The sequence below is a fragment of the Bombus pyrosoma genome, linkage group LG7 (genome assembly GCF_014825855.1).
Source record: "Bombus pyrosoma isolate SC7728 linkage group LG7, ASM1482585v1, whole genome shotgun sequence".
NCBI lineage: Eukaryota > Metazoa > Arthropoda > Insecta > Hymenoptera > Apidae > Bombus > Bombus pyrosoma.
This window is the reverse complement of record NC_057776.1, coordinates 15,073,616-15,089,317: the sequence shown is the minus strand read 5'-3', so window position 1 is coordinate 15,089,317 and position 15,702 is coordinate 15,073,616. Positions and strand designations below refer to the sequence as shown.

Below are 15,702 nucleotides of genomic sequence, written 5' to 3'. Positions count from 1 at the left end.
CATAATAATATCTTTTGTAAGATAATGTGGATACGTGATATCGTAATTGTAACTGGAATCCATGAAGTTTCTTCATTCCATAAAATAATCAGCTAAATTAAAAAGAATCTGTATCTATTTGGGTTGGATATGTTACTTTTCATTTTTTTTCTTTTTATCAATTCTGAGTAATAGAAATGCGTGTATTTCTATGTATTTGCAAAGGAAACATAATGCTTATAATAAAGCTTAAGGTTAGTTTTATTAAAAATAAATGCACATTTGCAGATTAGTCGGTTAATAAGTTATTAGATTACAATGGCTTGCATATTTGAAAGACAAGGAGTATTTTACTACATTTATGTGACATCTATATAAAATGTTAGAAACTGATTATTTTAATATTCTTCTTTTTATTCTTTTCCTATCTCTTTTATAAAAGAGAATAATAAGCCTTTCTGAGCTCGTAGAAGATTAAAAGATATCTAATTAAATTCTGCTGCTATTAATTCTCCGCGAGAAAATGAAAAAAACATTTAATCAGCGTAGTCTAGCTTAATATAACAGTAAATTAACGTGATATTTATTATTAGAAAATCCGTCGGAAAAGTGTTCTTTAACACGAAATTGGCCCTATTTCCTTCCTCTCTTTTCACTGTTATTTATCATTAAAATCACTGTTTCAGCTAATAATTGCAGGAAAATTTGCATTTAAATAAAACTAAAATCAATGGGGATTATCTGCTTCGTCGTTTAAAACGAATTAAACGAATTAAATTGCGTAATTCAACGGACGAGAATAATTATTATAACGCGCTAACGTTGGAAAATATGAAGTTACAGCGGTTAAAATAATTTCTGATTAAAACATAATATTTTAACGAACTTGAGATTCATCTCTGCATAAATTCCTACCATTTTTTGGACTGCAGAGATTTCTTTGAACTCTAAATGCGCTTGTTTCTATATCGCAGAGTGAAAAAGAGATTGACAGGAGAAAAAACCTCCTGCTCGGAAAGGAAATCAAATTTCCAATATGTTCCCTTCGCTTGGAAAAAATGTCGTTGTTTAATAAGCGTGAATTTTAATTTGTATGCTCTGTCGATTAAAGTTCCGTTTAGTTTTCCTAGCGTATGTTATTCGATACACGATCTCCAATGAAAAGAATTCACTGAAATATTTCAAAAATCTCGCTCTACTTGCAATTCTTTGACCGATTCTAAATAAAAATAACGTCTTTTTGCAAACTGAATAGAAATAAAAATCAAGTTTCGTGTTCCGTTCAACGTATATGATAATAATATAATTTATATGGCACAAAAACTTATCGATATATCAAAAGTAAATAAATAATCCGAGCAGAACCGTCTATCTTCTAATAAAAACACAATTTTCCTTCGTGATGAATTTCAAAATTATTATATAATTATAATAATTATAATTTATAAATAACGGAGAATCATCGTTAGATTACAAGTATCATGAGAAACTGTGCAAACGTAAACATTCGCTGCAAGTCTAAATAAAGAAAACTTATGTACATTGTACAGGTTTCAACAGTGAGTAGCAGACACGAGCCATTATCTTTATATTTAGCATTTTACTTCTTCGCATAACCGTGAACAACGTTCAGAAAGCCTAAAATTCTTTACTCGTAGCTAATCCATTCTAATGGAACGTGCACCTTAAATTAAACCGTATCCCTTTCGTGCTTTTGAAGTTTTAGTATTTCGTTAAACCTGGTTTTAGCATTTCCTTTTCGTTACGACAGCTATCTGATGACTATGCCGAGGTATCAACATCGAGTACGTTGAACTTTATACGTTCGCCAGCGTAACGAGACATACAGCTGCTAGGAAGTGATTTATTTCGAGAAGCTCGAGCTTAAATACCGGACCGGTGCCAACAGCGGTCATTCCTACTGCAATTTCGGAGAAATCGGTTCCATTTACGGTTCGGAAAAAAGAATAGAATGACGCTCGTCATAGTCTCCTTTACGATTTTCAGCTAGAATGTACTTTTCTTTTTTTTCTCTTTTTTTTTCTTTCAGTCGAAAAATTTTACTTTACACGCTTTAACACCTGTACAGAAAGGAGAAAAAAAAAGACATCGATCATTTTCAAGCGACATAATGCGTACTGTGTATGTTTATGCATTTATGGGGAACTGAAATGTGTAAAAATATGCAGAACGTATATAGCGTGCGAGGAAATATGTGAAATATTCGAAGACATAGACGTTATATTCAAAGGGAATGGAAATAAAAATAAAATTTTGTTAATCGTTCAGTATGGAATGATATACGTGTCACATAATATGCTAATGATTTATAAAAATTTATCAGTATGTTGAAAATATTTAAATAAATATAGCGAAATACGCCTGTATTACGCGTTCTTTGTTTAGTAACAACTTTTTATGTACATAAATGGTTTGCACTAATATCGTTTTTCATATTGGCTCCAATACACAGTACTTTTTGACGACTCATGAACTGTTTCTCAATTTTTTCGCTGTTCTTAAACTTTTGTGTCAAATCAGTGATCGTTGGTTTTTAGATAGCTTACATCTATTTTTATCAGTGGAGAATTATCATTTTAATAAATTCCATGAGACTTTAACTGGTCTAGGACTTGGATTCTATTATGAAAATTATTTCTTTCGTAATAGATCATATAACAAATGAACCATATCTTTAAGGAACTAATTTACCAACACTGAAATTTGTCTTATTGAAAAGTTCAAATTTAAAACGATTAATCTTTTTTTTATCCACCCTGGGATTATAGAAATATAGAACCAAATTATACAAATTTCCCTTTGTTAAAAGCAATGCCAGATTGTTTAAACAGATTAATAGTTATAATTTCTGGCTGTAAACTGTCAACGATAAATATTGCTCTTAATTAATAGTATCTAGTAATAAAAGAAGTCAGAAGAAATAAAACTCTATGACCTAAAATTAATATTCGAGCAGAAGTAACTTTCTCGTTACCTTCTTCTCTTCTTTTTTTTTTTTTTTTGTTTTCACATAAATGTGATCCTGTCATTATTCCATGAAAAAGTTTTACTTTTCAATGTCCTCCAACTTTCGTAATCGTTCGACTTTACTGATAACATCAATTGTATTTAATCACTTAATAGCACGAAGTACTTAGGATAACAGGCTTCTTACTTCTGGAACTATTCCTTTGGAACTATTATTTCTATTCTACATCCCTTTCGTTGCCACTGATTAATAGTACTCCATGGGAGTGTGGCTCCTAATGGCTAAATGAATAGGAAAGTGAAACGAGTTGAAACCAAATGGAAATACGCTTTAGATGGCTCTTGAAATGGCTAGGTTTTCAGCGATAAAATTCAGAGTAGTTCTTTTCCTTCCTTTCTGCGAGAAATTAGAACAGCGGCCGACAAAACAGAGACAAGAAATTTTACGCTCGAATGAATACACACGGTGTTGCATTAGCGTAAAATGTTTTACGAGGACGGTTGGTTAAGGATTGAAAACGATCCTAAAAATCTGAAATTTTATCGTAGGTATAAATTCTTTCCACACTAACGTATCAAATATAACGATTTCAAAAACGTTTTGTTTTGTCTCCGCAAATGATAGAAATTACGCTGAATGAAAAGTTGTAGAAACTCGCTACGCTAATGGAAAATCTACGCGTGAAATTAAAACTAGGGAAACTTTGCTGAAATTTGATTCGATGAACTTTTAATAACGAATTAAAGTTAATTACAGCGAAACGAAACTAATAACAAGCTCGTTTCCTCCGACGTTTCAATTCGAATCTTCAAACACTTGCGCCTAGATATGTTCGTAAATCTCAAGTTCATGAGCGTAATATATATATTTACAGCAAAGATTGGATATGCTCTTGAAAAATCGTTAGGAACCTATTAAGAACTTTAATTTCTCCCATAGTTAGGTAAATTACGCTGGAACTTTGATTATCCGAACCAATTATGACACTCGCTGTTCCGATAATCGAATAACACTGTTTTCATTTATTCCAAGTTATTTTACAAATATCGATATCATAAACGGATTCGTTGTATTAATATTAAACAGAGCAGAAAATCCTCGATCACAATGTGACAATTTCTTTCGCTTCTTTTTTTCCTGCTTTACGATATTTTTCAAAGGGGAGGACCAGTCCATTGATCGACCGTTTCATTAATTCACATCCTGTCAGTCGAGATTCCAGTGTATCACGTTCCAAGATCTATAAAAGATCTATCGTCGTTGAGAATTGTGCATCTTAATTGCCGAAATAAAAGCAAAGGAACCCTAAGGTTACACTTGGAATTCATATTAAAATAGTTTTAGATTTATTTAATAAACGATGCACAGGATCTTCGTCGATATACATTTGCACGCGTCTCAGCGCTTTCTTTGTCTCACCATCTTCCACGCCACACTGCCAACGGGACAGTTACATTCGTCTGTTTTTCGAGACGCCGCGTACACACATACCTCCTTCACATACGTGTGTCACTACTACGCGGCCAATCTAGTTTAGCACACAAAATTGTACGTATCTCAATAATCGTAATGTCCAAGTTCTAATTAGCGAACGAATCATAATTCATACTGCTAAATCGTATTTACGAACGAAGACTGTGTACACGGATTACACTGACAAAACGTTTGCCTCGTTTCAGATCCAGCCTGGCTGCTCAGGATTACGATGTACCTCGATCGCGTCTTCCAGCATCCTCTTTACCGTCCCGGCACAACACGCCCGTGCCGAAAACGCCGACACCTCCGCCTCCGCCCCAAACGCAGCAGATCTACGACGTTCCAGTTAGCAAGGAGCTTCCCCTGGAGTTGGACTCCGCTTTGGAAGGTCTACAAAGGCTGCAGAGCGAGGCATCCGCAGCGATAGCCAGGTTACTCGGTTTCGTGAGCCCCACATGGAGAACGCCTCAACGATTAGACGCCACCCTAATGGATCTTAGGCTTGCTGCGCTCAGGCTGAGAACGTCTTTGCACGATCTGGCTGAATTTGCCGAAGGTAATTCTCACTTTGCTGAAATATAGACATATTGTACGGAATTTTCATAAATTCGTTATTATTTGTTTGATACGAGCAAGACATCTTCGGGTTCCCTTCGACGTGAATTGAAAATCTGACGATTGGAGAAGAGGAATATCTAGTCGTTGTTTTCATTCTTAATCAGATCCATTCATTCATTTAAGTTTCTCAGAGGAGTTTCTTTTCATTACGTGCGTTCCATTGTATATAAACGTATCAATTTTGAATTTTCATATTATTATCAGAATCTAAGGAAGAATAGGAGAATTGTACTTCTATTAATTTCAACTTTCTATTAACATTTTTTTAACTCAATGGTTTAGTAAATTAGATCAACAAATGGTTCGAACAATACAGTCTCCGGTATAATGGACATAAAATACGGATATGAAATGCATGTACCTTTGAAGAAATACACAAAGTATACAAAATATATGAAACACACGAAGCGAATAGTTGAAACATTCTATCTAGAGTTTGTCAATTGTTTAAGGTATGTTTAAACGTTTGAGACTGCGCAGGTTGACAGGATATTTTTAATCGATTGAAAACAAACACGTACGACGTAGGAAGTGATAACACTTCGATAGTCTTCAGTTCTAAAATAGTAGGTTCGACCTACTTTCAAGTAATAAATCACATTATGTACAACTATTGTAGTACCAGTCTGCAATCTTAACGTCGTCTCAACATCATCATCGCCCACGCAACAATCGCAATTACCATCAACATCCATCAAAAAGAAAACGCTCCCCATTTCTAATTACGCTTGCAAACCCATCGACCGCCGCAAATCCACGATGCACGCATCGACGACGACAGAAAATTCCTCTCCCCATGCTCGAATTAGTTTCACGAAGAGCGGAGCGAATCTCGAGGCGGAGTGGCTGTCGACGTGGAACAATTGGTACGCGTCGAATCAACGAAGCCACGCCGGAAAGGATCTTCCCAAGAGACTTGCCGTGATTTCTCTACACATAATTTTTGTATTCTTGCGCAGGCACGCTGGGGAATGCGGGCAAAGCACCGGACAAAGGGTTGGCCTCGAAGCTACGACCCCTGGTCAAGGCTCTCCGCGACTCTGACAAGCTCGTGCAGGAAGCCGCGTCCGAACTGGACGCGATGGAATGGGACGCGGGTAAACTGTGTCGCGGGGGTGGTGATACCCCGACACCTACAAACGGGCCACCTTCCTCCCTGTTGCCGCCGGTGCAACCGGATCCACTCGATCAGCTGATCGCGTGCGCTCAGGCACTCACGGAAGACGTTCGTCAGGTGGCCAGTTTCATTCAGGTGAGCATCGAGTAGAAACGAAATTACGATCTCTCTGATTGGTGGAACCGGGAAAAAAGAAGGCACTCGCGACGCGAAAAAGCACGCAGGATTAGCCATTTGAGCGTTTAATTGGCTCGATAAGTCGCATACAGAGCGTTTCCGTTTTGTCTCGACAAACGATGTCGGTGTATATTGTATGATTGAAAATAAGAAAATGATGTTGTATAAAGAGAGGGTTGTAAATGCTTTATTACAAACTTCTAACAAGAATAGCGAAAATATGAATGACTGGATCGTCGTTCGATCGATTGGTCATGTTTACCGAGGTTCTTGTTCGAAGCGTCGTCCGTTCCAGCGAATACAAAATTCACATCGTTTCCATGTAGAATCAAACGAGAAACCAGTCGTTTATGATTTGCATATTTTTCTTACAAGGCATTTACGAACTCTGTTTATGTAACATCTTTCTCTTGTTTTTAATCGTACGATACGCCGACACCGTTCTCATCTTTTCATAGACGCGTATGAATATTCAAGAACTTTAGTACCATCGAGGAAAATATGGTGAAGACTGAGCATCATAGTGGTGTGTGACGGTCCATTGATATTTTTCATAATATAGCGTCTTATATTGTTATTACAATATTTATTATATTTTGCTAAGTCATGAAAAATATCGCGGAGAAAGTAACGCTTGTAACTTGATTCTAAATCTGAAGGAATGACATTTTTCCTACGTTTCATCGCACAAGATAATTCCAACTACTTTTAAATCACACGTACAGTCTTATCATCGTTTCTCGTCCCTAAACAAACCGAACTCATAATCGAATTGCTTAAAATAATCGAACCTGTCAAATTTGTCTAAAACAGGGCAACTCGACCCTGCTCTTCAAACGGTCGTCGATCATTTCAACCGGTAGCAGCAACAACAGCGGCGCCGGCGAGGATTACGATTACGTAAATCTTGACTCGAGGGAGGTAGTCGCGAAGCAACGCGAGGAAGTGAGGGCAACGCTGCCACAGGAACTACGTAGTAATTACGATCTCCTGGTGTCCGAGTCGGACAATGCCACGATTCAAATGCCACCCACGACACCGACACCCATGGATCCCAACGACAAACAATTGCTGGCTTTCTATGCCGCCCAGGTGATCACACATGGCAATCACCTGACTCACGCCATTGACGCCTTCATGCAGACAGTCGAGCATAACCAACCACCAAAGGCGAGTACCGTAAACCTGGAAATCTAAATGGCCATTGTCCTTCGGATGAACCATGAGCCAAGAAAATATGCCATGGAAAAATAAGGCCTCGTGGAGGAGTATTATTATTCAGATGGCTTTACAGTATTGGGAGTATTTTGATCAAGGGTATCTCAAGTTAGAATTTAAAATTCGAAGACAGAGATTGTGGAGAGGTAGGAGCGTTGAAAAGTTCCATTTTACAAGATAAAGCGGGATTAATTGGGAATAACGAAATGAAAAGTCAGATTTAAGAGTATGATCAAATAAAAGGATGCTTAATTCGAAGAATTTTTGTAGTGGGGAAAGTAGAATTTCTTTCTACTATAAAGTATTGTAGTTTTAATCGAGGGTATATTTCAATTTGAAATCGATGAACGATAAAAGAGGAAGTTAGGTTCAAGGGAGTACGAGAAAATAAATAGCGATGAAACAGCGGATAAAAATATGTTACACGTCTGTTTACAGGTATGTAGGCTCCGGTTGGATCCTACATACATATCTTTTAGAAATTTCAATTCCATCTAGCTCATTACCTTGTCTTATCTTTTAACTATTAATTGATTACTATTTATATGTAGAAAGAATACAATACAGTAGAGTTCTTTAATAATTACATATTTTAAAGAGGATAAATATTTTACCAACATAGGCTATTCGCTAATTCATTGATATTAAACGAGACAAGGGAAAAGAAAACCTATGATTTAAAAAATGAAGAAACGTTATGACCGAGAAAAGAAGTCAAGTGATAAAATTAAATTAACAAAAACGTTTTCTATCTTTTAAAAGCAGGTGTTCCTAGCGCATGGAAAGTTCGTGGTGCTGAGTGCTCATAGACTGGTGCACATCGGTGACACGGTGCACAGAAACGTGACGAGGAACGACGTGAGAACACGCGTTCTACAGTGCGCGAACGCTCTAAACGAGGCTCTGGGTCAGACCGTGTCGAAGACAAAACAGGCGGCACAATTCTTCCCAAGCGTATCCGCCGTTCAGGAAATGGTCGACAGCGTGGTGGACGTCTCTCACTTGGCCAAGGACTTGAAGGTCGCCATGATTCACGCTGCGCAACAGCCTTGAGCATCCAAAGATCAGATCCTAATCTCTGACACGAAAGAGGGTAAAGGAGAAAAAGAAGAGATATCTTGGATACACGCGAGCTGAGAACTATTTGTTATTTTTCTTTCGAGGACGAAGTCACGTTACGTGAAATTCACGACGCCTCCATCAAGTTCCTTGGATTGTTTTCGACAATCCTGATCATCAAACAGTTTCTCTACGCTAGAAACGTAATGCGACAGTAGGATCGATTGGAAGAAGCAAAATAAAAATGTATGTCGTAGCGTGTATTCACTGCCGATTTAATAGAAAAGAGCGGCTCACCTGTTAGAATATCGCGATGCTTAATCGTCCAGTCAAACGTAGAGATTTTAACGATGAAGAGAAATTCGAGAAGTAAATTAAATAAATGATGGTAAAAATTATATGATTATTGATTGATAGATTTGTTTTAACGAACAGCTATGAACAAAAGAAATCCGTCTTTTGGCTCGGATGATAGCAAAGTAGATCGTAGATACGCGAATTTCTGATCGTTTAATCGACGAGAAAATGAATTTGGACCAGAGAGGGAACGCCAACTTGCTTTTTCGCCCGACTAGAAACGACATTCTTCCCTCTTGAACGCAATAAAGAATTCTCGAGGCCTATCGTTACTTAGAGATACGCAACTGCCAAAGCCACAGGTATATAGAACGTAAGGGAAAAGCTCCTTCGAGACGAGCGTATATTTGTAATGTACTCGAGAATATAGAGAACGTAGACTTTTCTAGGAAACCATGTAACCGTGTCGTTCATTAGCTAGAGGTGTGGAATCAATTAAGCGACGTGTAGAACGTGTTCGAAATAATTCTCGAGACGTTGGTGTATTGTTTGCTTGAAAACGAGGATCATTTCGAACTTGATACGCAGTTGTCGTTGCCAGCGTATTAATCGTCGTCCTAGGTGTGTATCATGTGAAGAGAAAACTCTATTAAAATATGAAACATTTTCATTTGGACGCATATTTACAATAGATTATACTGCGACGAAAATATTAATTGGATTGAAATGAAAGGAGACTAAAAATGTTGAGAAAATGAAACAAACGCAAATATATACCTAATATATACTGCGAGAAAGAGCCACTGATGCAAGAAAGGGATTTTCTCTAATCGAAAATACTTTATAACAGCTACATTTATGGCATTAACGTTTATACATCAAATTCGAAGAACGCAAGGAACGCTATCTTTTTAGAGGCCAATTTTGAACGAATTTTATACCATTTTACCGCCATGTCACGACTTTTTCGTGTCAGGCCTTTTTACGGGCTCTTCCAGCAGCATTATTCGATCAATCGTAAACGCACACTGATGATAACAAAAAGAAAATGCATCGGATTTGCAGACTGTTTATAATCATTCCAATAACCTAATTCGATTACAAAGCGTGTTCCCTTTACAGGAGCGATGCAGAAACAATAACTTGAAAACAGTACGAAACGATACGCCTTATACACGGTCATTTTATCGATTATCATCGGCCGACGACGCTCCTACCGATTATAAAATTTTCATAACAATCGAATCGTTCCCTTATCGTAGAAATTAGTTTTAGAGGCATATAGGGCGTAGGGATTATAAAATTTTTATAATCGGCAGGACTGCTTCTTTTGTTAAAAGATAATATAGATTTATGAAAAATCTGAGCAACGTCTATATCTGATTTTGCTGAATTTGTTTTTAAATTTAATAAATTGTATAAATTATTTTCTCCGATTAATCGTGAAAAACTACATTCTTAGGTATTACGAAAGGTAACCGACAACCGCACATTTGTGTCGCAGCTTTAAGATCGATTGTATCATTCAAAACATGTATTTACTTTCCGCCTTTCGAGACACAGCCTTTTTGTCTTTCTCCTTTTGAAAAAAAGAAAAAAAGAAAACGGAAGATCGTTCGAGCGAGAAATCGAAATGTCAAAAAAGAGGAAAGAAATTAAGGCAATCATCCGGCACTTACGATTAGGGAGTATTCACCACGATATAGCTTATAGTTTATTTTTTAGAGATTATATAATCGGAGCATATCGCGTGAACATGAACCTCGTTTACGAGACTTGTATTATAATTTATTGGTGGAACGTTTTTGTAAGATAAAATGCATTTTTCGGGCAGTTAGAGTTTACTGTATATTTAGAATTTATACATAGGCGATATATCAATAGGTGCTTGTCACATTCTCATTGAAAATCGTATTCCGATTGATCGTGACGTACTATTAAGTGAAATGAACTTTTTTTTTTCTCTTTTCATCGAACAGAAAAAAAGAACGTGAAACGCACAGATTACACAATTGCCTTTATCGTTTCGCGTCATTTCGTTTGATCGTACATCGTACCTGGAATTTTCTTTACACCTAAACAATATTACAATCGGAAACTGTTCTTAAGATTATGGAAGGTTTTATCAATGGAGTCTTTGTCAGCGAAGACTTTCGGTTAAACATTAAATATTGATGATTCATTGATTACCGTTATGTTAAATTTAATCTTACATAAATTATATATATATATAATCGATCGATTATGTAATTGGAAAATTAATCGACGTATTGGATTAGCATGTCCTTCGAACTGAATCAATTATGTTACTTTAAGGACATTTACTGTGTACATAAGTATATTTATATATATATATACATATATATGTATATTATAATTATTCCTATTACAATGTATACACAAATACAATAATGTACCAACGCAGCAGTGACAAAGAAAGGAACGAAATATTTAAAAATCGTGCAATCGTCAAACATTAATTTTTAAGCATGAAATCATACTCGTGGAAGTGCATCAAGTATTTACAAACAGCAGGGATAATTAAAATCGTTTCACGTAACGCAGATATAAAGATGGAATGACGAGTATAAATATTTAAAAAGTGTTCTCCTTTAAAAAGTTGGTATCATCTTGCACTTAATTTGCTTGGTGAAATCTGGGTGATAATTTTGTATACTGGCGCGTTACTTGTATATTATAGTTTCAATGGTTCAATAAAGATTAATTGAATACACAGGTGGAAAGTGATAAAACCTTCATTGTCATCTCTGCTTATCGTCTTTATTATTATATTAAGAGTCGTAGGTCTTAAGTAACACAATATATCGATTAACTACACGCAATGATACATTTATTACAAACTTTTTAACTCAATCCGCATCGAACATACATTAGTTCTGTCTCTCTCCTATCTGCTGTATAATTATTAACAAGTACACCCCTTTTTTTTAGCGGTATATAAAACATTTCATGTCTCAGGTAAGGCTCGAATGAACACTAATATTCTAAGTATTTGCAAAATTTTCATAATGATAATATGTCAAACATTCAAGCCATGATGCTTGACTCATGATTATTTCGTGCACTTTTCATGGAAATCTATTTATGAAAAATATTATATGTATTCGTACGTATGATACTGATTTGAATTCAAACAGTATTGAATTAATGATGCGTGGAATCAGTTGTGACTTATAGGTAAACATCCCAATTTGACTATGAACGATCACAGCATCTGCCAGTATGTATGTGCGTATTACCATCTTTGTTTGTTTTTTCTTTTGCTGCATTCTTTTCCAAATAAAAGCTACTAAGATCGCGTTTCATAGCATAAGCATCTTCTCCGTCAGCATAATATTTTGGTTCAACTTCTGATACTTCAAATTGCAAACTGCTTGTGTATAAATTCAACGCTGCCCGATTACTTCTACGAACATGTAGAGAAACATATTTTGCACCAAAACATTCAACCATTGCCCTGGAAGCTTGATTCATAAGCTTTTGTGCAATACCAAGTCTTCTATGTGACCTTTTTACTGCCAAACTAGTAATGTGTCCATGTGGATTATCTTCGCAATCTTCTTCCATTTTAGCAAGGACATAGCCTACTATCCTGCCTTTTTCATCTTCTGCCACGTAACTCAACTGTGGCCACGAAAGAGCATGGTATAAGTAATATTTCATTTGATAATTTTCTGGCAAGCATTGTAAATTGCAATGTTGTATATTTAGTAAATCATCTGTCGTAGCACAGCGTATATTTATAGACATTTTGATAAATTAAAATATTATAGATATATAAATGAAAGACAATTTTGCTTTGGTCAATTTTGTTAATTTGATGGTCCTTCTCTTTCTAATAATCTTCTTGTCTCAAATATAAAAACGTGTCCTTAATCTTTGCGAATTTTTTTCATGCGAGATCTACCATTCTTTAAGTCATTTACAGGAGAGGATTCACTCATTCCACCCAATAGTTCCCGGACAAACCTGAACCTTGAAAGGAAAAACTTCCAAACTAAATACCAACCTAAAAAAGAAAGAAAACATGCATGTAAAGAAGAGATCCTATAAAAATCACAAATCGAATTTGGATACACTATATAAATACATAGTATGATGAAAATATAATTCACACAACAAACAATGTACGACATAACTACAGTAAACACCTTGTCGATAGTATACATTATAGGGGAAAGATACAAAACAAAACAAAATTTTAACTGTTCGAAATCTAGAATAGCCGTCGAAATTGCACATACACGTGACGATAAAGATTATGTATATAGTCAAACTTTCCTACTATACTTTCGACTTTGAGGCTATACGACTATTCGACAGGCCAAATAACAATGTTTCGAAACATTCCGTATACGGCACAGCAATAACGAAACGTTACTACCTATCGTTCTTACCCAGCAGCACCAGACCAAATACTATGAGTAGACTCGATATCACGGAGAAGGCTGCTAGAACGATTTCCTGCATTATTAATTCCACAACCCGATTATGAATATACTAACGGACTTCCTAGAACGACACACACGGGAACTGTGTCATAACCTCTTTCTTTCTTGCTCTCTTAGCAAGAATATTAAATTCACCAAATATAAAAACACGAACGACGGATTTAGCACCATGAAATAAAGATTTTATCTACGTTTTTTCGTTCAATGGTAACACGCCATTTTGAATCGGTGACGGAATAGTATATGTACAGGTTATGAATTCTTCCCCCTCCAATTGTATACATAAATTATTCACCGTTATTTAACGGAACTTGTAATCTTTCAAGGATATATTACATCACTTACCAAAGTCCAATAGATCGTATTTTGTGCATTAGTCGACATCACACGCGTAAAAATCGCAAATAGTTGCAATTGACTAGCGACTTTTGAATAGCCTACGACTAAAGTCGACAGGAAACAGTCAAAACCCGCGATGGTTAGTGCGCAATCGCATCGTTCCCGGAAGAACCTATCAGAGCGGTTTCGTTCCCACTTTTCAAAATAAGGAGCCTGTTCTGATTATCATAACATGTTAACATAGGAAAAAAATTAAAACCTTATAAAATATGGAATGTTCTATACCTAAGAAGATGTGCAGTATGTTTATTACTCCTATATTCAAAATACATTAACTGATAAAATATATGAAATGGTCACATTATACAGAGAACTTGAAAACTATAATTAAATTTACAATATTAATATCAGATATGCATATATATATATATATATATATATTCAATTTTCCTCTTCATCAGGTTCTTGTAAATGATCTAATTTAAGTTGTTTCGTTCTATCTATTTTCACAAGATGTATTTCTCTATTATTCTTTTTTTTCTTTTTCTGGCCAACAACGTATTCTGGCATAATAATTTTACTATTCCTAAAGATTGGCTTATCGTCATTTTCAATGATAACTGGTGTATTGTCTGTTTCATTTGTGTTACTTTCAGGTTTCTTAAATTCAACTTCTGCCATTGATATTTTTTGTTTCTTGGATTTAAACATTATTTTGGGTTGACACCTCTTAACCAAATCAGATTCATCGGCATCCTTTCCCTCTGATTCTTCTATTTTTTCCACTGATCTTCTTGCCTTCAATTCTTTTAAAAACGATAATGCAGCCCTTGTATTACTTTCCTCAGTCATGTCATCATTGGACACATCATCCAGAGTATATTTCTTCCACTTATGAGGATTTTTGTGAAAGTCTGGTATGTTTCTACTGATAGCACGTGGTGCTGGGCCTTCTGGCCGTTTAAAGATACTTTCTTTACCACGAAATCTTCTTGTTTGACTTTTACGGCCAGCTTTCAGGATTTGAGAATAGTTTGATTCGCTGTCAATATCCTGTGTAGATTCTGTAGATTCAGTGACCATTTTATTTTTACTACATTCTTGTTCTGCATCTGACAATTTATCAAACAATAATTTTTGTCTGTTTGCAAATTCTGCACTACCACCGTGCAAAACAAAATCTCCAGTTGTATGCATTTTTTTTGCACAGGTTTATATTGTCTCAATAGAAACGTCAAACATGGATATCACGAATATGAGATATATGTATGATGCACTAAACACTAAGATAGGTTAGAACACTCAACAGTTATTTGCTTAAATATTTAAAATCGATAAGATCTTTATAGGTCTTCGACAATTTGCTTATAGGTTTATCGTCCCTTTATTAATTTCTAATATTTAATCACTCAAAGAACGCAATAACAATATTGATGTTGAGTAGTTAAATTGCGTTGTATGTACGACGCCATTATATCTCGAAAATGGGTATCGAATTTAAAATCGTATACTGAATATATAAATGTTTAGAACAATAAACAAAGTAATATTTATTTAAAAAATTCAAGATATAGTATGAATGGAGACGGAGATTATGATATAATTATTTAATAATAAAATATTTGCGAAATTTATTTTGTAATATTAACAACTTTGTAATAAATTTTTCTTTTTGTACTCTATGTGTAACTGCTATAGAACATGATCTTTAATAAGTATTATATTTTACATTTTTGTACTTCTTACATTTAGAACAAAAGAAGTAAAGCATCGAAAATTGAAAAAATAAGAAAGTATATATCTCTTTTGTGAAAAAAGTAAAGTTAACATTATTTCCCCACTATAGTAAGCAATTTTATACATATATCAAGCTGCACTTAAGCTGTTGTTCAGTATCCATTATTAAGAAAGTATGATTTATTAAATTTTACATATACTATAATATTAAAAAATATTGTGCC

At 35.2% G+C, this 15,702-nt stretch overlaps 3 protein-coding genes across 4 annotated transcripts in view; 1 reads left to right on the top strand and 2 right to left on the bottom strand.

Annotated features, from left to right (window-relative positions):
* Positions 1-11,664, top strand: part of LOC122569783 (breast cancer anti-estrogen resistance protein 1) — a 160,607-nt gene extending 148,943 nt beyond the window's left edge. Inside the window, exons 6-9 of the mRNA XM_043731369.1 lie at positions 4,648-5,000; positions 6,022-6,314; positions 7,170-7,526; positions 8,340-11,664. Coding sequence (XP_043587304.1) covers positions 4,648-5,000; positions 6,022-6,314; positions 7,170-7,526; positions 8,340-8,627 — 1,291 coding nt within the window. The 3' untranslated portion in view covers positions 8,628-11,664. The remainder of the gene's footprint in view (positions 1-4,647; positions 5,001-6,021; positions 6,315-7,169; positions 7,527-8,339) is intronic.
* A 25-nt stretch (positions 11,665-11,689) lies between these two features.
* Positions 11,690-13,644, bottom strand: LOC122569787 (N-alpha-acetyltransferase 11). Its single transcript, XM_043731377.1, has 2 exons — positions 13,336-13,644; positions 11,690-12,960 (listed from the first exon to the last, which is right to left on the bottom strand). Exon 2 carries the CDS (start codon positions 12,699-12,701, stop codon positions 12,147-12,149), a length of 555 nt encoding a protein of 184 aa, XP_043587312.1. The 5' UTR covers positions 12,702-12,960; positions 13,336-13,644; the 3' UTR covers positions 11,690-12,146.
* Positions 12,755-15,235, bottom strand: LOC122569786 (protein TSSC4). Of its 2 annotated transcripts, none has more exons than XM_043731375.1 (3): positions 14,027-15,235; positions 13,748-13,959; positions 12,755-12,960 (listed from the first exon to the last, which is right to left on the bottom strand). In XM_043731375.1, the coding sequence occupies exon 1, from the start codon at positions 14,936-14,938 to the stop codon at positions 14,183-14,185; it is 756 nt and encodes a 251-aa protein (XP_043587310.1). In that variant the 5' UTR covers positions 14,939-15,235; the 3' UTR covers positions 12,755-12,960; positions 13,748-13,959; positions 14,027-14,182. The 2 variants fall into 2 exon arrangements, with proteins under 2 accessions (XP_043587310.1, XP_043587311.1); XM_043731376.1 differs by having other exon boundaries at positions 13,748-13,954.
* Between the last annotated feature and the right edge of the window lie 467 nt (positions 15,236-15,702).